This window comes from Zootoca vivipara, chromosome 1 (assembly GCF_963506605.1).
Source record: "Zootoca vivipara chromosome 1, rZooViv1.1, whole genome shotgun sequence".
NCBI lineage: Eukaryota > Metazoa > Chordata > Lepidosauria > Squamata > Lacertidae > Zootoca > Zootoca vivipara.
In genome coordinates this window covers 101,922,927-101,947,301 of record NC_083276.1, presented here as the reverse complement: position 1 = coordinate 101,947,301, position 24,375 = coordinate 101,922,927, and the positions used below count along the sequence as shown (strand labels likewise).

The 24,375-nt window shown below is 40.5% G+C and overlaps 1 protein-coding gene across 7 annotated transcripts in view; it reads right to left on the bottom strand.

Moving 5' to 3' along the window:
- Positions 1-24,375, bottom strand: part of MBD5 (methyl-CpG binding domain protein 5) — a 100,079-nt gene that overhangs the window by 10,117 nt on the left and 65,587 nt on the right. For 5 of the 7 annotated variants that reach the window (XM_060279649.1, XM_060279646.1, XM_060279641.1 and 2 more), the window contains 5 exons: positions 21,476-21,656; positions 18,630-20,771; positions 6,618-7,649; positions 4,716-4,924; positions 575-1,783 (listed from right to left, as the gene is read on the bottom strand). In XM_060279649.1, the coding sequence (XP_060135632.1) occupies positions 575-1,783; positions 4,716-4,924; positions 6,618-7,649; positions 18,630-20,771; positions 21,476-21,656 (4,773 nt within the window). The remainder of the gene's footprint in view (positions 1-574; positions 1,784-4,715; positions 4,925-6,617; positions 7,650-18,629; positions 20,772-21,475; positions 21,657-24,375) is intronic. The other 2 variants (XM_060279656.1, XM_060279662.1) reach the window with 2 other exon arrangements.

Here is a 24,375-nt window from a genome sequence, read left to right as displayed (position 1 = left end):
CGCACGGAAACACCATTTAACTTCCCCCTGGAGCAGTACCTATTTATCTACTTGCAATTTGATGTGCTTTCGAACTGCTAGGTGGGCAAGAGCAGGGACCGAGCAATGGGAGCTCACCCCGTCACGGAGATTCGAACCGCTGACCTTCTGGTCGGTAAACCCTAGGCCCTATGGTTTAGACCACAGCGCCACCTGCGTCCCTACCTTTAAATTACCATGCATTATAATAAATGTGAATTGTCTACAATTTTTTACTACTTTGGGGGATTAAATAAATCTATTATAAATTCATATTTAAAAGGCATTGACAGTGTAAATTGTCAAAATACATTTTGTGTATTTTTTAAAAGTAAACTGGTCATTTCCCTAAGCTATCTGTAAGGTTCACAAGTAGGAGAGAAAAGCAACCCTGCGCCTTTACAATTGTAATCATAAAATAAGAATGAAAACTCTATCAGCACATTAAAAGGTATAAGCAATAATATATTTCCAAAAAGCAACAGAGACATTAAAATATTGTGTAAGAGACACATTTGTTACTAATAAGGTAAAATATATGCATGTATAAATATACCTTCCCATCCTCAGTGCTTTGTTGACATGAGTTGTGAATATCATCTTCTCTTACTAGTTTACCAGGCCATGAAGTCAGTCCTTTTATTTGGCCCCAGACCAAGTCCCCAACGTTAAACGTCCTTGGCCTGTAATGTAGCAACTCATTTGAAGAAGGGGATTCAGGATTCCTTAGGTCATCTTCACTACTAATGCTTTTAGCATCTGAAGGACTAGGCACACACCCATTAATGCTTTTGGCATTAAAGTCCCCATTATAATGGATGTAGTCTTTAACTAGAGAATTTTCAAAGCTATTGGAGGAACTTGGAGACTGCTCCTCCACTGCCAGGTCTTGTTTAGAAGCATTCAGCAACTCTCCAAAACCTCTGCTTTGTTGAGGCCTGTTTCCATTCATGTGTGCACATCGTTCCACAGTGTTCTCTAGTCTTTCTTTAAAACTCATCATAGTTCTTTTGTAATTGCTATACCTGAAGTTCTCCTCCATCATCTTATCACTTTGACAATTTCGCTGGGGTAACAGTATTGGATGCTGCTTGCCTTGAACTAATGGCAGTGTGGAGACATTATTAGGTCTTTCGTGGCAAGGGCTGCTGTGGATATGGGATGGATGGTCTAAAAATTCCTCACACTTCCATCTGTTCATTTCCCCTCCAGGGCTTTGCTCCCCTTCCCATTGTTTTTTGGGTGTGTTGCAACCTGTTGTTTTATAGTATTCCAAGCCCTCCCCCTCACTGGAATTTTTAAGATGTTCTGAATTCTTCAATATTCGTGCCCCCCTTGTGTTCCTTGCCCTACCTTCATGATCAGAAATGCCAACGTTTCTTCCGTGGATTACTGCACTGACCGCACTAGAAAGATTTAATGGGTCACCAATTGAGGCTGTGAAGGCACTCATGGCACTCAGAGCTGGAATGGGGCTCATTTGTGTCGTACTGTTCACTGCGGTGGTGATAACTACTTGCATCCCCTTGCTTGCAGCATCTACCACTGCTTTGTAGATAGCATCGACTGAACCATCTCCCGGGGTTGGTAGGCTGAGGCTGTCTTTTGCCTGGTGCCCTACAGACGGCTCTGTCCTTTGCTGCAAGTTGCACACTGTATCTTGAAATGGAGGAAGAGGGGTGTTGGAACTCTCGGGAACTGGTGGCATCCCCATTTGACTGATCATTCTTTTGTTCAGAAAAGCTGCCTCCTCTTGCATTCTCACCTTTAAAAATCAGAAGGAGGGAAAATAAGATCAGGTTTCTAAAAGCAATTTCAGGTCACTATGGTTTCATTCAAGACGAAAACTAAAAGCATGCGTGAAGAACTACTATATGTATCATACATATTGATGCAGATTCATTTTTCATGGTGTTAGACACACAGGGACAAAAATAAAATATAGTCTATACCTTTCCCTAATCAAGGTACTGCCCAGTCTCCAAATCCTGCAGCAAACCACAAACAGGAGCAGGTGTACCACAATATGTTACTGGGGAGCAAATAGTGCTAAACTGCTAGCCTTAAAAAGTTCTGTATTTTTATACCCTTGTTAGCAGATTACAACTACATGCCTCGGTAAGGCCTCCAATCCTACAGGCTCAACCTCAGTTTTTTCTATTCTTGATTCCTTACTTTGACTTGAATTACCCTGAAACACATTGCATATGAGGAAGTCACCCTTGCAGTCCCTGGGAAATGCTACAGCATGTACACTCCTTGGAATTCTGCTTGAACCTACCCATACTTTCAGATCTTCTTCAGAGGCCCTCTGCTGTCTGCGGTCCCTACTGGTTACCTGGGATAGGGCCTTTTTGGCAGCAGTGCCATAAGGAACTCTCTTCTTGGGAAACTCTCCTCCTTTCTCTTGGCACTTTTTCCAGAGAGCCTTTAGAACATGCTGAGCTTGAGGCAATGCTCTGCTTGTGTTCTGCTGTGCACGTCTGGCTTTATACTTTACAAGTAAGTTATTATTTTATGTTTCTGTTTTGCTCATGTAACTTCTGTTTTATTCCATGTTTTAATATGCTTTTGGATTTGTGAGTTTCCTTGGAGTTTATTTACTTATTTTTACTTTAAAAAGTGGGAGGACAATGATTATACTACTTCTGCTATTGTTGCTCCCCCCTGGGAGGGTGGGGAGTTGGCTTCTGCTATTTAAATTCAGTTTAAGTCTATAGGATCTAAAGTGCAAAATCTGCCCTCAAGATTGCAGCCTCAGTGAATACCTTGATGATGTTTTCCTGGTTCCCATGCATGGAGTTTATTGCATTTTCCACCAAATTGATCAATTTTCTCTTTATCTAACCATCCCTGCAAACGTTTCCTTTGAAGATCCTTTTATCATACACGTGCGAAGTTCACAATCTACTATCCAGTTGAACTCAAGCCCGTATAATCTATATGTATTATTGTAGGTATCACTCTCATGCTACCAAACATTTGTTTGGATATGTATTCATTTACATTATCTACCAAATGTCTTTCAGAATAAGCCATCCCAAGGCAGCGTAAAATAAAAAAATTAAAATAACGCAATAGAATATGAATAGCTAAACGGCAGCAAAAATTCAAACTGATAAAAGCCAGCAACAGACCAATCCAAAGATTAGAAAATCAAAGAGTCTTTAGGGCTTGTTTATAATTCTGAAGTGAGGGAGCCAAACAAAGTTAGCAGGAGAGGAAGTTCCAGACTAGCAAAAGGCTTTATCAGATTTCATCAACTCATTACAGTAAAGTAAAAGCATGTGCCGTGCAAATCAGTAAAGGGCAAAGCCTGGTGAGAGGGGGCATTTCCTGAGAGTAGCTAGAGAGGCCTGTAGAACCTGGTGTTTGGAGCCCTTTAAAATAAACTGTAAGGAGTTACAACCAGCACTTTGAATTGAGCTTGGAAGCAAAGGGACAACCAATGCAGCTGATGCAGGACAGCTATTACGTGCACAAAGCATGAGACTCCACAAGTGCCCTTCTGTACCTACTGAAGATTCCAAACTTTGTTCAACAGCAGTCTTATTTACAAAGCATTGCAGTAGGCTGGAAATAACCAGTCCATGCATGACTGTGGCCAGGATTACTTTCACCAGATAGGGTTGTAACTGTTGATCTAGCTGAAGTTGGTTGATGCTGACACTACCTAAACCTGAGGAAGACCCAGGCAAACTTGGCTCTTCGAGGGAAGGGCATCCCCATCCAGGACCAGTTGCAATATTTTATCCAGTACAAGTGTCTTCTTAATTAATCATACCCCTATCTTGTGTGAATAAAATTTCTCCTTTTTTGCCTTCACTAAGCCTAAAAAATCTACATCATCTGTAGGCTGTACTATGATATTTTCACAATCTGCATCTAAGCTTCCCCCCGCCCCAGTATTATCTATCAAAGCCTGTATAGAAAAGCAGGCTAGCAATATTTGTCATGGCTACATTAAACAGTTACCAACATTAAATATATGCATGATTCATGTCTAACAAAGCAAAAAAACAAAACAAAACAAACAACAACAACAGAAAGTCACATAGCACAATGTGAAGAAGATAAAAAGCACCCTGAAGGCCATGATTTTTGCAAACACAGGGAAATATTTAGTTGTCTAGAATAACAAAATGATGTATTTTGCTATTATACTCAAAGAATAAAAGCTTTTCTTCTCTACCCTCTGCATTAATTTTCATCCAGCTTTTGAGTTTGGAAGTACTATAATGATGTTACTGCACAAGGTAGCTCTCTTTGATGATCTAGTAGCTGCTGATATTTTCTGTCATTTTCAAAGCTTAGCTAAACATATGCACGCAGATAGCCATGACAGGGAAAATATTTAAAAATGCATTTACAGGGATTTGTTTCAGAATACTTAAGACAATGCAAGTCTTCTAAACTTAAACACTGATAAATAAATATAACACCAGGTCCAAGAATTGCAGAGAAATACTTTTCCATTGCCATCCTGAAGAGCAGCACTAGAGTTTTCCCTTGTAACTTATGAGAAGTGAACAGTTCGCAATGTAACATAATCGTCGGATGTTAAAGTACTGAGATAATAAAATGGGATGATTTAACTTCATACAGACATTGCTTAAAATCCCCAATAAACTATTGAAGGAGTATAGGAATTTGTATTATTTTTCATGGAAAACTTGAAAGAACAAACCAACTTCTACCTGGAAATTCTGGAACAGACAAGCCATAGGGTTTGAGTTGTTAGGTGGCCCAGGAATGGGGGGCTGTCCTTGAAAGCCTTGGAGATTCTGATAGCCTTGAAGAAGCTGCTGTTGCTGATTGGATGGAAACATTTGATTGTTGTTGAACAGTGACTGTAGATGCGTCAGTTGATGATTATTAAGGGTAGTATTTATTGATGACATGTCACCTGCAATTCCAAACATATAGATATTTAAGTCAACAATTTTCTGAAGGTGTAACACATGGGTCATATTTTACCACTTAGTGACAAGATGTGGAATAAACCCCCTCCCCCATAACTCTTCAGTGAATCAATATTTCAGGGAACTAATATGCAAGGTATGGATTTCTTTCGCAGAAAGCAGTCTTGCTTACAGTGAAGTCTAACTCTGGATTTGCCTTGCATATACTAAATGCAACTTTCCTGGCGTTTCTTGAATAGCAACATATTCTACAGCTTATTAAACAATCATTTAAGTACTCTCGTTAACTTTTTAAAAAAATCCTATTTAAATGTTTAACATTCCTTGTTAACCAATAACGGCACAAATTATAGAGACTGTTTACATTTAAGTGACTTATTTTTTACAAGACCTTTGCAAATGAATGAAACTTTTACACTTCCTTTTTTAAAGCAGTAACCAGCTAAGGAAAACTAGAAGCTACAATCTCATAATACTTAGTTGAGGCAAGCAAGGTTAATTTTTATGAATGGGATCCAAAGGGCCCCCATACACACATACATTTGCATGAGGCTTGCTCCATTTACTTCTCTGACCACACTACTTTATACTGTGTCAAAAGCTACAATACAACAGAAATAGAGGACTACGTGGAGGTGAGAAAACCTGCTAGGTGTGTGGAAGCTCTGCGTGCAATCCTTTGCACACCAGCCTACTTTACAGGCACCTGTGAAATGCTACAGCATACACTTAGAAGACACAAGCAATTTGGCACAAAATGCACAAGTATTATGAATAAGCAACAAATCTGGCACAGAATTCATTTTTTATTGCAAGTTCTTAGTAAGTTAGGCCTGTGTTTATCAGAAAAATGCTTGTGCATAATACTTCTATGTTTTATTAGCAGCAATTCACTGAGCGCACGCACACACAAACACAACCAGGGAGGGATATTCATAAAGGAAGAACAAGAATTTGGCAGACTCTCAGGCCCAATTCACACATTTCTATCACTGTTGTACAGTCATGTTCCAATGAAGGGCTTCCCAATAAATGTGAAAATCTAGGATATTATTCTCTTAGATTTAAACATGTGAACTGGAATTAAGCTTTCCATTGATGTTTGTCAAGTTGTTTAGAAACCATTGGTTTCCTACCAAAAAATGAGCATCCAAGAAGCATGGGAACTTAAGTGTAGAGTGCTAGAAGGGCAGCCTATTGCCTTGAACTTGTGGAAGACTGTACTCTGAGTGCTTTATATATACTGTGTCGTCATAATCTAGGGATTGGACACATTGATATTTTTTTTTAATTCAGATGGACTTGGAAGCTTATCTATTGCACAGCTACTCATACTAACCCTGTGATGCCTTGAATATATACATATCTATATCTATATATTTTAAAATGTTGCATCCCAAAGACGCATCTACGAAATTTGAAAAAAGTAAAAGCCATTCCAATTGGTTGGTTGAATTTTGATGGCATCATATTATCTAAATAATAGGGTTTTAAAAATGCTGTTTGAAAATGTCTGTCAATTATATTTGCAGTCTTTCACTGGAATGGTTAAGCAAGTTAACATAGCATAAACGTTTTAGGGGGAAAGTGCAATGAAATGGAGTTTTGAAAAAAGAAGTTCCCACCCACCACCATTTTTTTTTCCTTTTTTAAAATCTGTGAAAATATTTAACTTACCAAGTAGACCTGTCCCCAGTAGAGGGTTAAGTAGCTGTGGCACCACAGAGTTACTGTTGAGTTTAGCTGAACCAGATGTACTCCCAGCATTATTAGATATGCTCAGCAATGTTTCTGCCATTGACACCACTGCTGTCCCACCAAGTGTTGAGACAGACAGTGCTGCCACTGCTGATGATGTAGTGGCTGTGGTAGTGGTAGCCTGGGAGGAGGTTGCTATGGAAACCTCTGGATGATTAGCAGGGTTGCCCGATGTAGAGTTCAGAACACCACCCAGCAGCTGGGGATTCAAGGGCATTAATCCTGAGGCCCCAGTGACAGCTGGAAGGAGCAGGGGGTTTGAAGTAGTGTCTGTGCCTGAAAAGCTTGGGAAAGGGTTTCCCAGGGAACTGGTTAACAGGGTATCAGCTCTGTTGGTATCTGACTGACTGCTAAGCAAGTGATCTGGTGGTGGGGCTGTCATCTGTGCTACTGAAGGTACAGGGTTGTGTTGCTGTTGCTGTAACAGATCTGAGATGGACAGATTGAAAGGTGCTAAGGGGAACATGGCAGCTGTTTGGGCTTGGTTCTGTAGAAGAGCTGCTAGCAGCTGGAAATGAACAGGTTGCAGCACCTGCCCATCCATATCACCAGAGAGCAAAGCTAAAGCAGCATTTACATTTGGGTTGAGAATACCTAAAGGATTGAGGGTGACCTCAGACTTGCCTTCTCCTGCTGAAGGCTGCAGTATATTTAATAGATTCTGGTTTAGGAGGTGCTGCTGATTCACTGGCAAAGAGATAGGAAGTGAACTAAAGAGGTTTGGATTCAAAGAGTGCGGAAGGTTGTTGTTTGAAGTGCTGTTCTGTGGAAAATGCAGAGCATGTTCATGACCAACAAAAGGAAAGTCATTCCCAAGGGGGAGCTGGCTATGTAGTGGGTTTCCGGCTGCAGTTGTGACGATGACACCATCTTGAAGAACGGATGTGGTCTTGGTGATGGCAGGTTGACTGGTGCCAGCTATAGCTGTCGATGATGGTGGTCCTGTCCTTCCTGCAAATGAGAAAGAAAGGAAAAAGTAATGCACATTGAAAGATAAATGCTATAATGAATCATAAATATCAGCTGGAGTTTGCAACACTCAGACAAGGAAGAGTTATCAACATATCTCCTGCCTTATTTACAGTGACTCACAAAACGGATAATTAAAAAACCACCAAAAGTACTAAATCGTGTTACAAGTATTCAAAGCAGTATTAAACTACCTGAAAACAACAAATTTGTGGAAACAGAAAGTTGGCTTTTCTTCAGATTTTATTTGTTACATTGAATGAATGCTGCACAATGCAATTTAATACTTACATTATTGTCAACCGCTTTCCGAACACTTTAGGTAGTATGTCAACTGAATACATAAATAAAAACAAGTGCTTCCATATTTTTCTAAAAGTCACGAGTGGGATGCACTGAAGAACATATTCTGCAACTTCAAGTCTACTACTGAGATAGCCTTGGGCCATCTCCTAGCATAAACAAGACTACCGCAGGGCTACTCTCTGTCCTTCAAAAGAGAACCACTGCATAGGGCAGGCATCCCAAACTGCGGCCCTCCAGATGTTTTGGCCTACAACTCCCATGTTCCCTAGCTAAGAGGACCAGTGGTCAGGAATGATGGGAATTGTAGTCCAAAACATCTGGAGGGCCGAAGTTTGGGGATGCCTGGCATAGGGCATCCTGGACCATTTTGTAGGAAGCTCATATTCAAGCCACCTGGGTTATTTAAATACAAAATTAGAACTTGTAATTAATTATTTCAAACGCTATAATGGTAAATATATGAGAAAGATTATATAAGAAACATTTTGCATTAAAGCATTACTTAAAAACTCAGCCTCAACAAGCCCATTTATTTATTTGTGGTTTTTGTGGGGTTTTTAATTGTCGTTTTTGTTCTTGGGCAAATATCAAGTACAGTGTCAGAGTATGAGGTAGGCTTAAATTCTAATAATAAGATTGTAGAAAGTTAAGGAAGACAGATTAGCAATCAGAACAAAATCCATTCTCAAGACTGCCACCATGTGGCTTTACATATCAAAAACATAATGGGAAATATACAGATAAAATACGCATGTATGCAAAAGCACGGCTCTTGAGAATGTGAGAAGAAAAAGACTAGGCAGACTAGAAGCTAAATCTAAAGCTTACTGACGGAGCATTCTGAAAGTCCCACTATTTACATGTTGTAAGTTCTGCACAGTACAGAAAATATTATAAACCTTTGTCACATTTATATCCTATCCTTCCTCCAATAAGATCAAGGCAGGGTAAATGGGCTTTTACCCGTTTTAATTCCACAGAAACTGAGGGTGGCGAGACTGAGAAGTAATCACTTGGTCAAGACTGTCAAGTAAGCCTCACAACTACCACATTTAAACTCAGATGTAAAGCTCTTCACACTTTAAGCAAAAATTGCAAAAACGCCTTAGGTCTTATTTACAGAATGCTGTTGGCAGACACATATGCGTTATATAGGCACTGCTGTCGTTTCCGTGTGAAACAGAATTTTTCATACTTTGTTTTTCAATATTTTTTGTATTTTGATTAATGAAGCCAGGATTCTGAAAATAAAAGTTCTTCTAGTGCTCTCAATCCAATAAAACAATGCAAAAGGCATGTGAAATATTATGTTATTATTGGACTCCTCCTGCAAAGCACATTTGTGGGCCTGCCTTGGAAGAGAATCTGGAAAGGGTTGGGCAGCTTCATCTCAGAAAGCAAGCAAACATGCACATACATCCATAGGATCTATAATACTTTTACGCATACCATGGTGGTAAAGCAGAAAATGTTTTGCCATCATGGAAGTTTTGTCTAAGCTCCATGGTGATTTAAGCACTGCAGTTAAGGCACCACCATTCATTAAGGCAGCCAGAGGAGGCTTGACCAAGTCAGTCAACAGTCAATGCCTCCATAGAGGAAGGTGTAGTCTCATCCAGTCTTAAGGTGGCTCTGGCTGAAGAAACCCTCTCTGGATTTCACGACACATTTTAGACCAAGCAGTCTAAAATGTTCAATCTCTGGGAAAAGTAGTTTTGGTGGTGACTCATTTTCCTAGGTTCTTGGATGAAATAGATTATTCATACCCATTTAAATCTGCCCCAGGCTCCGTTCTGACACAGACATGGTGTTAGGCACCCTGGTAGGCAGGAGAAATACATATTGTTGGATTTCTGAATGTGTTTCAATCACATCAGTCATGGTATCCTTTTTGGTCATCCCTAAACCTGATAATGGAATTATGGTTCCTAACCTATGGTAACCAACCCATCCTAACCCAGCTAACCCATTATGCTTGCACAACAGGACTTCACCCTGCGCCCAGTCCAAATCTTTTCCATAGGACTGGGGAAACCCCTAGAAAAGATGTGCGAGGGAAGCTGCGCTATTGTGGAAGCAGAAATCCTTCCACTGAAGGAACATTAAGGCATAGATGTTACTTTGGAGCAGTTGTTCTATTTTCACAGCCAAAAAACCATTTAGTGATTAGCATTCTATTTTGGCAACTAGGAACTCTTCTTCCCAGTGAAACCAGGGAACTAAAGCTCCTTGAGAGGGCCCAGGGATTTCTGATACAATATTTAAGAAATCCTTAAAAAACCCAAGTCCACAAGAGACTTTGGGATAGACAGGCCTAAAGGTATAAAAGTTTGAGTTTAATCCATATTTGTAGTGCAGTATTGATAGGAACCAAGTCTCCTGAGCAGAATATCTGACAACGGCTCTGACAAGATATACCAGAATTGCAAAAACAATTGCCTTTTGATGAAAGGGAACAGGAAACATTTTTTCCCCTAGGGAACAAAATAGTGTATTCTGTTTCACTTAAGAAGTTTCTGCTTGACTGCAATCAGGAGAGTCACTGACTGAACATGATACCAATGTGTAACCAAAAGTTAACTAAATACTAGTTTAATTATATCATTACCCTTGTAAGAAAAGCCAGTATCCTGCACGTGGATGTGCTAGATAACAAAACAAGGTCTCAGAGTATGTTCATGCATATTCAAGAGGTGATGGACTCCCACAATATGCTATGAAACCTTTCTTAAAAAATTGATGGAGTACAGGGGTTGTGCATCCATGCTATTCACAAGTGTGCTGGCAGTAGAGAGCAATGCATGCAAAACCCTCAGCTTGGGAGATATGCTGGAAAAAGAAAATGGAAAAAGGAAGTTGCCTGGTACTTGCTACCCCTCATTCCAGGGCCTAAAACAAAGGAATAATTAGGGTTGCAAGACCTTGAAACGGAATCCCCACCCCATCTAAATCCATTATATGGTGAGGTATAATACTCCTTAACAGCTTCAATTTAGTTACAGGTAGGTAGCCGTGTTGGTCTGCTGTAGTCGAAACAAACAAAAATCCTTCCAGTAGCACCTTAGAGACCAACTAAGTTTGTCATTGGTATGAGTTTTCGTGTGCATGCATGTATCTGAAGAAGTGTGCATGCAATACGAAAGCTCATACCAATGACAAAGTTAGTTGGTCTCTAAGGTGCTACTGGAAGGATTTTTTATTATTATTTAGCTTCAATTTAGTTACCTGGTCCCAGGCTGTAACTAAAGAGCTGGCCCATCATTAGAATGCAAACACAAAATGGGCTGGGTGGTTTCTTGTGATACTTGCATGAGTCAACTCTGCCAAGAGATCTTGGAGCGCTTCACTAGAGTGGGAGTTTGGTGGGATGGGATCAGAACAATACTCTGAGTTCTGTGTTGTTGTTGTTAAGCTTCAGTAGAGCAAAAATATTTCTCTGTCTTCTCTGGGGCAGGAAACAGCTTTATGAGGAAGCCTTTCTGTATTGAGGAAGTTATCAAGTTGATCACTTGGCCCAAAGGGAATGACTTCTAAATATCCTACTGACTACTGCTCCTCTTCCCTTAGTGAAACTCCAATGCTAGGGGATTCCCCTCGCACACAAAAAAAAATGCAGGAACTCATGGGGGGAGGAGATATATTCCTCCAGGAAGAGCTATATATTTAAGATATGTTTGGCTGTGCAGGTTATTGCAAATTAGAGCCGTGCACCAGATTCAATTCTGAACTGATCCGCACCCTGATCCAGATTGGGTCGAGGAAGTCTCCATCACCACAGAGTGGGTTGTGTCTTCCTGATTTGTACTGATCTGTAGTGCTTTTACTCTGCCAAACCTTTATTAGGAATTGCAAATATAGGCCATCATAAAACATCTATATATAAAAATTTAAAATATATACAAAAACAGCCATGTAAAATATGTAATAATGAGGATTTTCATTGGAGTTTCTTCCCGCTAAATAGTACCATTTGTTATTTGTAGTGCAAAACAGTCCCCCAGAAATCCAGACAGACCGTCTCTAAACTGTTGCAATGATGACATCACCATATAACAAAAACGCCAGGATAGGGAGAGGGGATCTGTAATCTTACCCCACCCAGCACTCCCCAATCAAAATTCTTGGGAGGAGGCAGAGTGAAGTCCTTAGAATGCATAACTATTTTGTAAGCTCTGTCTTTTGAGTTTTGTTTCCTTCACAGCACCCTATTCAGACGTATATTTTTCCTATCCTTTCCCAATTAATCCTAGTCCCATCCTTTTAAAAAAAAGAAAGTCTGTTTCCTCGTGTCTTAGTATTCCTGCCCCTCCACCCAAAACTGGTTCTAGCTCTTACATAAGTTTTATTTATAGAATGCTAGGTTTTCTGTATCTGTCTTTATCAATACATTGCAGTGTGTGTGTGTGTGTGTGTGTGTGTGTGTGTGTGTGTTGTGAGTACATTGTACACTCCAGTACACTGCGCACTGCCTGTGTACAAGCAAGACACACACAGTGCAATATTATATACATCAGCTCAGTAAAATCTTTTTTAAAAAAACTTTCTTGAAAAAGCTAACTTAAAACGTGCCTAGCATAAAAACCCTTTTGAGCTGTTTGCCAGAAATTTGGCAGGGTTAAGCCCCCTTGTAGTGGCTAGCATGTCTGAATATTTTATGTCTTTATGTGAAACTAGCAAACAAACAATAAAGTTATGGCCATTTTGGCTTCCAGTTCAAGTATATGGTATTTCTGAAGATTTGTTTCCTCCCCATCGACTTCAGAGCTTATTGGGTCCGAATCTGGTCCGCTCTGGATTTACAAGAAGAAATTTTATTATTATTAAAGATTGTGAAATATTTGAAAAACACATGTATGCAAATACGCTCATTAGCAGGTTTAACGTAAAACAAGCAGTTAAATATATTATTAAGAAAAACTAAAGAATAACTTAAAGATGGAGTAATGTGGAAAATGCAGTATGAAAATTAAAAAGGAACCACAAAAGGGGGGGCGGAAGTCAAATGTATGTGTATTAGAAATGCATGTGATTTGTGTTTTTGTAATTTGTATGTCCGTAAATTTTTTAAAGACCGAAAAAAGGTGTATATATATATATAAAATACAAATCAGCTGCACAATTTGGATAGAGCGGTCCATGCATTGTGAATAACTGTTTGAAAATAAAAGATGGGTGAAATATTTGGCAAAAGGTTGTTTTTGACAGGCAATGTGAAGAGCAATATGGGCAATATGGAATAAATTCATAATAAAAACCTCATTGATGAAACTCAAGCTCCTTTCATATACAAATATTCTATATTCATATATATAACTATGTGCTTGATTTCTCAAGTTTTCCTATTTTTAAAAAAGTTGAGAAGCTACGAGTCATTATAAATGCTACATAAAGTTCTGAGGTATTTAATTTTATTTAAACATATTAAAGAGCAAGATAAAAATAAGTAGCCTAGTTGTACTGAAATAAATATTTATGAGTTATTGCCAATTAAATACCCATCATATTTCTGTATGCCACAATAAATTAAAAAGTGAATGCTGATGCAGGAATATAGGACTGGGTTCTTTGCAAAACTTCACGTCATTACAATATAAAAGCTAAAATTACATTTTAAAAGCAATTCTACAAAGTTGAAAATGTTTACCTTCTGGTCTGTAAATACTGGCCAAGAGCAATTTCTAACAACACATCAGAATCCTGCAATCATGTCTGTTTTGATTTATTTCACTGTGCTGTGTTGAGTGTTTTTTTGGGGGGGGACGACAAAGTTGTTGAGCTTCGCCCCCTTTTTCCGGCAAAATCGCCCCCCAAAAATAAACATTTCTGATATGGGCTGCCATACATCCAGAGGTTTTCACAGACATTTGGGTTGCTTTTCAAAAATACTGCATGGACGTCATTTTCGATGGATGAATCCCAGCAATGTCCGGGAAATTCCAGGCGTATAGCCCTAGTAAATCTATCTTCTCATGGTATGCTGTCTCAACACGGATGAGGTGCTAGGACATCTGCTTTACATGCAGAAGGTCCCAGGTTCATTTCCCAGCATGTGCACATAGGGCTGGGAATGTCCCCTGTCTGAAACTCTGGAGAACTGCTGCCATTCAGTGTAGACAATTCTATGCTAGATGGACCTGGAAAGATCCAGTTCTGTGGAAGGCAGACTCTGTGTTCCTAACCACATAATCTCTCTCTCACACACACACTATAAAAGACCTTTCTTTTTGAGTCAGCATAGCTTAGATTACTATAAATCCATGTAGTTAACATTTAAAAACATGTTTTATGCCACTGTTAAGTTTTCAAGTGTCACCTTCACACAAGGTACTGTGTGACGCTACAGTCTCCTCTCCGCTACCGGTCAGCACCCTGTCCTTACCTTTCAGCAAAGTTATCCCGCTCAAAATGCATCAAGATGCTGCTGCTTTTTGCTTTTAAATTCTTAGTAAAGTAAAGGTAAAGGGATCCCTGACGATTAGGTCCAGTCGTGACTGACTCTGGGGTTGGGGCGCTCATCTCGCGTTATTGGCCGAGGGAGTGGGCGTACAGCTTCCAGGTCATGTGGCCAGCATGGCTAAGTCGCTTCTGGCAAACCAGAGCAGCACACGGAAACACCGTTTACCTTCCCGCTATAGCGGTACCTATTTATCTACTTGGACCTTGACATGCTTTCGAACTGCTAGGTTGGCAGGAGCAGGGACTGAGCAACGGGAGCTCACCCTGTTGCGGGGATTCGAACTGCCGACCTTCTGATTGGCAAGCCTTGGCTCTGTGGTTTAACCCACAGCGCCACCTGCGCTGTGTAATTGTAAGTACCAATTGTATAATTGTAATTGTACCAATTGTACAATTGTGTAATTGTAAGTACCAACTTACAATTGGGACCCAGGTGGCGCTGTGGGTTAAACCACAGGGTCTAGGGCTTGCTGATCAGAAGGTCGGCGGTTCGAATCCCGCTCCGGCGGGAAGGTAAACGGCGTTTTCGTGCGCTGCTCTGGTTCGCCAGAAGCAGCTTTGTCATGCTGGCCACATGACCCGGAAGCTGTCTGCGGACAAACGCCAGCTCCCCCGGCCTATAGAGCGAGATGAGCGCCGCAACCCCAGAGTCGGACACGACTGGACCTGATGGTCAGGGGGCCCTTTACCCTTTACTTAAGTACCAACTTACAATTCATCATTATGAGGGCTTTTGATTACTAAGTTTAAATTTTATTTTATTTTTGGGCTTTTCTCAACTGCCATATGACAAATTGCCACCTTATTTCTGTGTCACCTGTCAAGAGTCAGATATGATGGTTCCCTGGCATCACCAGAATTCACCAATAGTTTTTGCTAACTCTCCATCCAGAAATCCTCAAAACATTTGCCTACAGAGCATAGTCAAGAAGTAGTGCAGGGATGATCTTCTCACACCCGACTCTCCTTTTTGTTTTAGGTTTAGTTTCCTCTTGCCACCAACCTTTTATGGCTTAAATGCTTGCATTTCCTAGTCAAGAAAAAGGAAGCAGCTCAACACTGCTTTATTTACCCAATATGACAACTAGGTAGCTTTCTTTATTTTATTTTTAAAGATTATGGATGTACCTCTGTAATACTACTTCAAGGGCAACTATGGGCTGTTTCTCAATCTTTCTGCAATGGGCTCTCAGTGTGCAATGTAGAAAGAGTGCAAGCATTTTAACTCTTCTCGTATGCTTACAATGTAAGATGTGGTGCTACAGCTATGCCCATCCGTACATTTGCAAAATTTCCTCTTCAAGGAGGCTGGCTTCTTCATTACATACCTTTAGGCGGCAGGCAAAAATGTTCCTTGTCAATCTGATATCCTTTGTGGGAGACGAGTTTATAGGTTTGTGGGCTTTTTGTTCTTGTTATTATGTATTTTGTGTTTTTATCTTGCATTTTTATATTGTGAAGCGCCTCGAGATCTACAGACGAAGGGCAGTATGCAAACTGAATTAATAGTAATTAACAAATTGTGCTCATATATTCCTTATCGGATGTTACACTGGTGAGGATGCAGAATCATTCAGGCATCACCCACGAGCAAGATAGAACCTGTTGGGCAATTGTAAGGCAATCAGGTGATAGTTTAACTTTTCTATCTAATGATGCGAACCTGTTTATGTCAGTAGCATCACAATTATAGACAGTTCTTCCCATCTGCATTTCACTGCAAGAGTGTTTCACTCTGCTTTCTTCCAGTGCCAGACAGATATGACTGCTGCATCTTGTGCACTTATGTCATCTTTCACTTCTGTTGGTATTCTAGGTTTTCGTAGGATACCAATTTGTATCTCTGCTGATGGCTCTTTTGATCCAGTGGAAACTTCAGTTAGCAAAATGGGGTGAGGCAATTTCACTGCCCCACTTTCCTCCATAAATCTGCTCAGGTGGGATGGGGGCATTGTGTGGTAGGTAGCTTGGGGGACTGCAGGAGTAAGGGGCAATTCACAAAATTCACCTCCTCCTTTCAGCTTAATGAAGCCTGCTGGATCAAAGAGCCTTCCATCAGTGGAGAGCATCACTGGATTTTTAAAAATAGCTGTAGTTAGGCAATTTATACAAACTGCATAGCCAACAATAAGGAGCCTCTAGAAGTAATAACCCAGTGCTCAGAATCTGGCACAGAAGAGAACACATCTGTCCACTTTAGGTGATGATGATTTGAAGGTCTTTGACACAGAGCTGATTCATAAATACCTCTGGCAGAATGCTGTCTTCAGTTCTCCTTTATAGATCAGTTGTATTCATAATATAAACAATAGGGTTTTAGAAGTCAGAAGCCCCGCCTCCCCATGAAATTAGCTTCATCTCATAATCTCATAATCATAATCATAAAGGTATTGCAGAAGTGAATGAACATCATTTAGTACCACACTTTATTTTAGGTGATTCTAGTTCTTAGATGTGTGTATATAAGGTTTCTTCAGACTACAGTTTCTGGATTCTTCAGCAAAACCCTTCCAGACTCTGAAATTCATATGGCTGATATCAAAGCTTTAGTAGTTTTTCATAATCATGGAATCTTGTGAGTCAATCGTAACAAGCCTATGGGTAACATGCCACTAGAAACTAGTGCTTGCAGAGATTACATAATTTAGGGTCCAATGCAACCCCCTCCTGATCTACAATCTAGCCAGCAAAATGTTATCAAACTGCACTTCAATGCTTCAGTATTAAACACAACTACTATTTATATAACTTGGTTTTAGCTTTCCGGATTTGTCTCCCTAAGCAAGCATATGACAGGCCAAAAGCAAACAAAATGTGTGTAGAATATATTAGAAAAAAACTTCCATTTCCTGGCCTGAGCTACTTTATTTTTCAACTACAGATCTGAAAGGGGAAAAAATATAGATAAGTATCCTTCCAAAGATTAGTTTAGACACACTTGTCAGAAGCATCTTGCTCAAAAATCCTATTATGAAATAAAAAAATAGTATGCAAAGAGGCTAACAAAAAGTGTGCTTATTTGTAGATAAGACACTGTGATGCAACCTGCTGGCTTCTCCAAAAAGAGAAAATACAGAATTTCTCATTATAGGTTGTTATAAATGTGATTTCTAGAGCTTTGTTTGGGCATTAGTAAAGTTTCCAGAATTTTTAAAGCCATAGATAAAAAAAGATTGATTTACACACACTCCCCAAATAAATACTGTATATTCCTGCGTATAAGACTACTTTTTAACCCAGGAAAATCTTCTCAAAAGTCGGGGGTCGTCTTATACGCTGGGTCATCTTTCTTATACGGCGATTATTCAAATAGGTCTATCAAACCTAAACTTTAATAACATTTTAAATTCATCAAATTCATTGGTCTGAACCAGTTCTACCAGTGCAGACGTTCTAATAGATCTGGATACCGGTGCCTATTCCAAATTATCTCCATAATTCTTTTTTTTTTAGGGATACAGATCTCTTCCCCTCTCTGATCCTTCTCCCCTTCCTCAGGCTACTAAAACTGCTATGGGTTGGATCAGGCAAATTCTATTCAAATGATGTAGGAGGCCTCTGAGCATGTTCAGTCTATCAGGCCTCGTCTCATCCCTCCTCTCCTCCTAACCAATATTTTTCTGCATACCTGGTTCCAAACCTGGACTCATGGTTCAGCTCTTCCAAATCATGAGCTACAAACCTTACATTGTGGCTTATGGTTTGCCTCCTCTGTGGGAGCCCAGCTATTTTGCTTTGGCTTGGAGTTATATGCAAAGTTGGCCATTGTGTTTAGCCAATTATCTTAACATACTTCACCCTTCTGAACCATCTATCTATCACTATAAAATACTTAACTATACAAGAAAAACCAGCCATATCTTGCAATGTCCACTTTTAAAAGGAAACAGTATCTATAACATAGCTGTCAAGTTTCCCCTTTTCTTGCGAGGAAGCCTATTCAGCATAAGGGAATTTCCCTTTTAAAAAAGGGAGAACTTGACAGCTATGATCTATAACCAAGCTATAAGATGCTGTTCTTGCTTTCATTGGGGAAAAGCTTGGTAGAAGCATGAATAAATGAATAAATAAATAAATTGCATCTCAAAATAGAAACTTTCCATTTCTTTCTCTTGAAGGTGCTCAATGAAATATATATGTAAGAAGACACAGAAAAGATCATTCAAAAGTTTTAGATACCAGCTTTTAAAGGAAACATACCTGTTTCAGGACTTGTTCGACTGCAACTGCTCACAATGTTGTTTGGTATCACTTGATTGGAGGGTGCTCGGATTCGTGGCTGAGCTGGGTTCAGATGTAGTGAGTTTCCTAAAGCCATTCCAGGTTGACTGAGCACCCCACAATTTCCACTAGCTTGCATCTGATTGATTAAGCCTGCAAGATGGTTGTTTGGGCCAGGACTATTACCATGGCCAAAGTTAGTGTTTGAATTCTGGCAGTGCATACTTTCTCCTCTTAAAGGTAAATCTTGTGCCAGTGAATTATGAATAGTGCCAGAGTTCATATTAGTGTCTGTAAAATGCAGCTGGTTAGCAGAGCAAGGCAAAACAGTATTTGAGCTCCCACAACCAGAAGTACTATTGCTGCTCATATGAGAACTTTGACAGCTCATGGATTGAAGTAACTGGGACATAGACGTAATGGGAAATGAACCTTGATTCTGTTTTCTTATCAAGTCAGGCCCAGATTTAGGAACTCCAGAACTATCCAACTGAGACTGCCTAAGCAAACTCAACACTGTAGTGTTTGGTGGTTTTCTTTTCCTCAAAGGGTCTTTTTGTTGAGACATAAGCTTATCTCGTAGTGCTGCTCGACCACTTTGCCCTTCACTTGATGGTAGAAGCATGTTAGCAGTAGGAGGAAACATGGTGTTTAAAGTGCTATGTCCATCATTGTTGCCACCACTGGCAACAGTTCCAGAATTGCTACTGCTGTTGCTATTGTTACCAGCAAGTTTATTTTGATTTGCTAGCTGTGCTTTGGCTGCTGCTGAGAGTAAACTACTAGCTGGAAAGGAGGCAGCATTGTGCTGGTTCAAGATCTGATTTAAAGGCATTCCCAGCAAGCCAGGCTGACTTTTCATGGGCCCACTTCCAGCAGATGCAGATGGAAAAACTGCATTGTTTGGAGGATTCAATACATTACTCATTCCAGCAATCAATGGGTTAGGGATATCCTTATACTGATGGAGTCCATCAGTCTTTGTAGAAGGACTTGATGGCATGGATGGCCTAGGAGACCCTATTGTTGACCTTGGTGATCGAGGAGGAACTTTAATATTACTACAAGATGACTGTGGTCCTACTGGAGGCATCATGAAATTTCCATGATCAGATGATGTGGAAGATGAGCGTGATCTTTGGGGCGAAGCCTCAATCCTTCCAATTCCAGATCCCATCATATGAACCGGTGATGTTACTGGGGAGGGTGAGAGGGAGGTTGAAGCAGCATGCTGAACTCTTTGCACATGACTCCCATGGTTTGTGTGACCAGGCTTTACAGTTGGCAAAGGGAGATTACTTGGCAGAGGGACGACGGCTGGAGGCATGCTTACATTCATCACAGGTACCTGAGAGTGAACATTTGAGTGATAAGTACTTGGATTAATGAGAACAGGATTCTGATTTACCGGTTTGCTAGGAATGGGGTCAAGAATGCCAAGCGGATCCTTCTCTGAAGTTAATGGCTTTTTCTGAAGAGCACAGGAAGGTGGTGGTGGTGGAGGAGGTGGAGGGCCTTGAGGTGGTTTGTGGTGAAACATTGCTCGTGGCATTTCCATACTAGCTGAAAAATTACACATGGGTTTTTTCATTACTGGACTTTTTGTGGTCAGGGTTGGGGAAAGAGGTATATTAGTCCTTCCAGCCATAGCACAAGATGACTGCACAGGAGAACCATGTAGCATTACTGAAGGTGGGGACAGAGGAGTTCTGTTCATGTGAACAGGACTAGAGTTGGGTGCTCCATGAAAACTGGAATTATTCCTTGTGAAAATATCTGGACTTCCAAGAGGGTCTGTCCTAGGAGAGATGGAACCATCTCCATATATTTGTGATCCTGATGAAGCTGGACTAGGCATTCCTCCATGGCCGCCACGATATGGAGATTTCTGTCCATGTTCATTACTGCCCAATCTCTGCCTGGGATAGACAGAATGAAGTTCTTGTTGTTGGTTTGCAGTTATCTCTTGCACATATAGCCTTCCCATGGCATTTGAGGACCCCATCATCAACTTGAAAGGAGTTTTACATTCTGGCATCACAGAATTGGTAATTCCTTCATGTGATTTATTCCTTATTGATCTTGGAGTTGCTGCTCGTGAAGGTACTATTGGAGTTGCACCTAAATAAAAAAACATGAGAGTTACTGTTGTGAAATGAAATGAAATATAACAAAAGAGAATAATTTTTCGCCTCTGGACAGAACTGCATCCAAGTACATTAAACACAAAATTTTGTAATGTGCCATGGTCTTGCACCAGGGATTCTGGTAGGAAACCCATGCCATTTATTCCTATTGCCAGTCTTCACTAACCTAGTGCTTTCCAGATGTTTTGGACTACAACTCTCATCAGTCCCAGCCAGCACTGTTTCTGTTCAATAATAATTTAGGGCAATGTACTTGTATCAAAATGTGACCTGCCGTGCCCTATCCAGGCCAGCAGCTGTATAACCATAACCCCCTGGTGCAACTATCAGTTTCCTGAGTTTACTTGGGGCTGCTTAAGACCTATCTGCCCCAAGAGAAGGCAAAAGTGCCCAGGGCAAGGACTTAATTTCATCAGCTCCTAATTTGACCCAAGAATATTTTGCAGCATTTACTTATTCTACTGATTTAGGATTAGTGGAGTAAAGTGGAATCACTCTGTAAGGTGCAAAAAGGATGTATGGTCCTCTAAAATAACCTCATAATATTTGATAGCTTAACATATCTATTATTATTTTTTGAATAAACAACTTTTGAAGATTAATTCCCCCTATTACATTACTTACTTCTGAACATTAACATTGAATTTCTTCCTCCCACTTGTGAAAAGCCAAACTTACTTGTTCCACCACCAGGACTAGTTAGAACCAATGAAGGATGAGGTGCTTCCATGCTCTTATGAAGTGTGGCCACTGCAATAATTTTCCTTTTATGGATGCATAGCTTAGTGACATCTTCATCTGCTTTAACATCTTCAGCTGTTCTTTGTGTCACAGCAACTCCAGGATCAAAATTAAATACCTTAAAAATAATGCCAAAAACACTATATTATGATTTTTTGGGTTAAGAGACTTAGCACCCCACCAAAAGCAAGCACCTCTCATTTTCTTCAAAATCTGATTATATAATGGGCATGTTAGAGGAATCAAAATTCACAAGATACAGTGGAGGATGATGACTGGAGAACAAACAGTTCTGCTCAAAGTTGTGGTAGGTAAAGGTAAAGGGACCCCTGACCATTAGGTCCAGTCGTGACCGACTCTGGGGTTGCGCGCTCATCTCGCATTATTGGCCGAGGGAGCCGGCGTACAGCTTCCAGGTCATGTGGCCAGCATGACAAAGCCGCTTCTGGCGAACCAGAGCAGCACACAGAAACGCCGTTTACCTTCCCGCTATTTTCCCGCTATTACCTTCCTACCTATTTATCTACTTGCACTTTGACGTGCTTTCGAACTGCTAGGTTGGCAGGAGCTAGGACTGAGCAACGGGAGCTCACCCTGTCGCAGGGATTCAAACCGCTGACCTTCTGATCGGCAAGCTCTAGGCTCTGTGGTTTAACCCACAGCGCCACCTGCGTCCCTCAAAGTTGTGGTACCTTGCTTTAAAAAAATCCCACTATTCCACCCCACTGAGATGTGAATTTGGATTACTCCAAGCAGACATATCTCACAACACCATACTTCTAGCTGTGTGGTATCATTGGTTATAGTATACAATCATACGAGCTGCAAAATTATATACGGGTGTGTGTGTGTCCTGCCCTCTTCCCTGATGCTCATTTCATAATAAGGGCCTACCAGCATCCTGAAAAGCTGTCTTTTGCTTTTATTCCCTTTGCTAGTTTTCTCTTGGTTAGCCCCTCTGCTGACACTAGTTGCCAAGTGTGCATGGTATCTGAAGAAGTGTGCATGCACACGAAAGCTCATACCAAAATAAAAACTTAGTTGGTCTTTAAGGTGCTACTGAAGGAATTTTTTTATTTTACTTCGATCCAGACCAACACGGCTACCTACCTGTAACTAGTTGCCAAGCTTTCAGTATGGCAGCCTCCAAAGCATCCAATATCCTTCTATCTTTAGTTGTGCAACCGGCAATACTTGTCCAATAAGGTGTTTATACTGCAGACCCAAATCATCTCATGCAAACTCTAATTTGATAACATTTCCCTGAGCACCTCCTCCCAAAACGTGTACAGCTTTGTATAGGTCCAGCACATTTGAAGGCCGGGACACCTAGCGACATACAGCCCCACCATCAGGTTCGGGGGGGGGCACTTTTTTAAAAAAACCAAACACATATTTTTTATTAAAGATTTCTTGGTTTACAAAAGTATGTGCAATGTCTCTTTTTTCAAGTTAGATTTTCTACAGATCAGTTTCATTTGTTGAGACATTAGTATTACATTAGGAAGAAAAGGTGAAAGAGGTGGAGGGGGCCATGGTGAGTGGGGGTGGGGTCAGGTGGCAATGTTTCTATTTTACTTAATGTATGTGTGGGGTTTTGTGTCAGCATTGCTTGTGCAGGTTCCCTTTGCTATTCGCTCGTCTTCCTTTGGTGGTGAGAGAGGTTGGGTTTGGCTTAAGGTATGGTTGTTTGTTTGTGATTGGCTGTGGTGAACTTTGTTTCATGTGTGAGTGGGGTGGGTGGGTGTTTTTGAATCAGGTTAGCCATATTGATTCGTATGCTGTTGGCGGATTCTTGTTGTCTTGTTAGGCTGTGTATGTGATAAAGGGGAGCCATACGGGGGTGAAGGCGTATTCTTCCATGGGGGGGGGGCAGCAGTTATGTGGGCCAAGTGGAGTGGAGCTAGACACCATTTTTATAGCATTTTCAATGCCATTTCCTTTATTCAAGATGATATGGGTTTAAAGGAAAACTTGTTCCACATGGCTGTCAAGTCAGCTTTGTCGGATATTTGACAGTCACAGATTCCTACAATTTGGGTGACCAGACCAATTATACAATTTGGGAGACCAGACCATGTTCCATTCATTCAAGAGGGCAACCGGATTACTGCAATGCGCTCTATGTGGGGCTTCACTCATGCTTGGTCTGGAAGCTGCTGTCAGGGTAGAATGCTGCAGTGTAGAATTGCTAACAGGAGTAAGGCCTTGTCAGCCCAAGTTCAAGATCTTACTGTTAGCATATAAAGCCCTTAACAACTTGGGACCAGTTTACCTACGAGATTACTGCACCCCCCCACACACACTCCTGACCGCTTCAATTGGCACTACTACAGGTGCCACATAATACACATTCCACATTTGTAAGAACTCAACCGTTTAGTGGCAGCACCTGCTCTTTGGAACTCCCTGCCCATTGAGATGAAGCAGGCGCCTTTCACTGTATTCTTTTGTGGTGCCTGATAAAAACATGTTTTTTTAGGCAAGCCTACCCAGATGCTTAGAAAGTTGATGTAATTTTAATCTTTTAGTCTCTTAACTTTTGTATGCTTTAAAGTATGGTTGTGATTCTTTCTTGATTTTCTTGTTTTATCTTTTTGTAGATAGCTTTATCTTATTTTGTGAATACGTAAGTTCCCTTAGGGCACCTTGCTTATTCTGCCTTGCTTTACATTCTACCTTGGGTCAATGCACACTCTTCCTTATCTACTATATCTGGCAAACTGAATTTCTAGGAGAGTTCACACAAACTGCTACTAGGGACGAAACATAGGAAAGAGCATCATTGCAAGAAAAAGAAAGCAATGGACACATTGTGGTTTCAAGGCCACTACAAT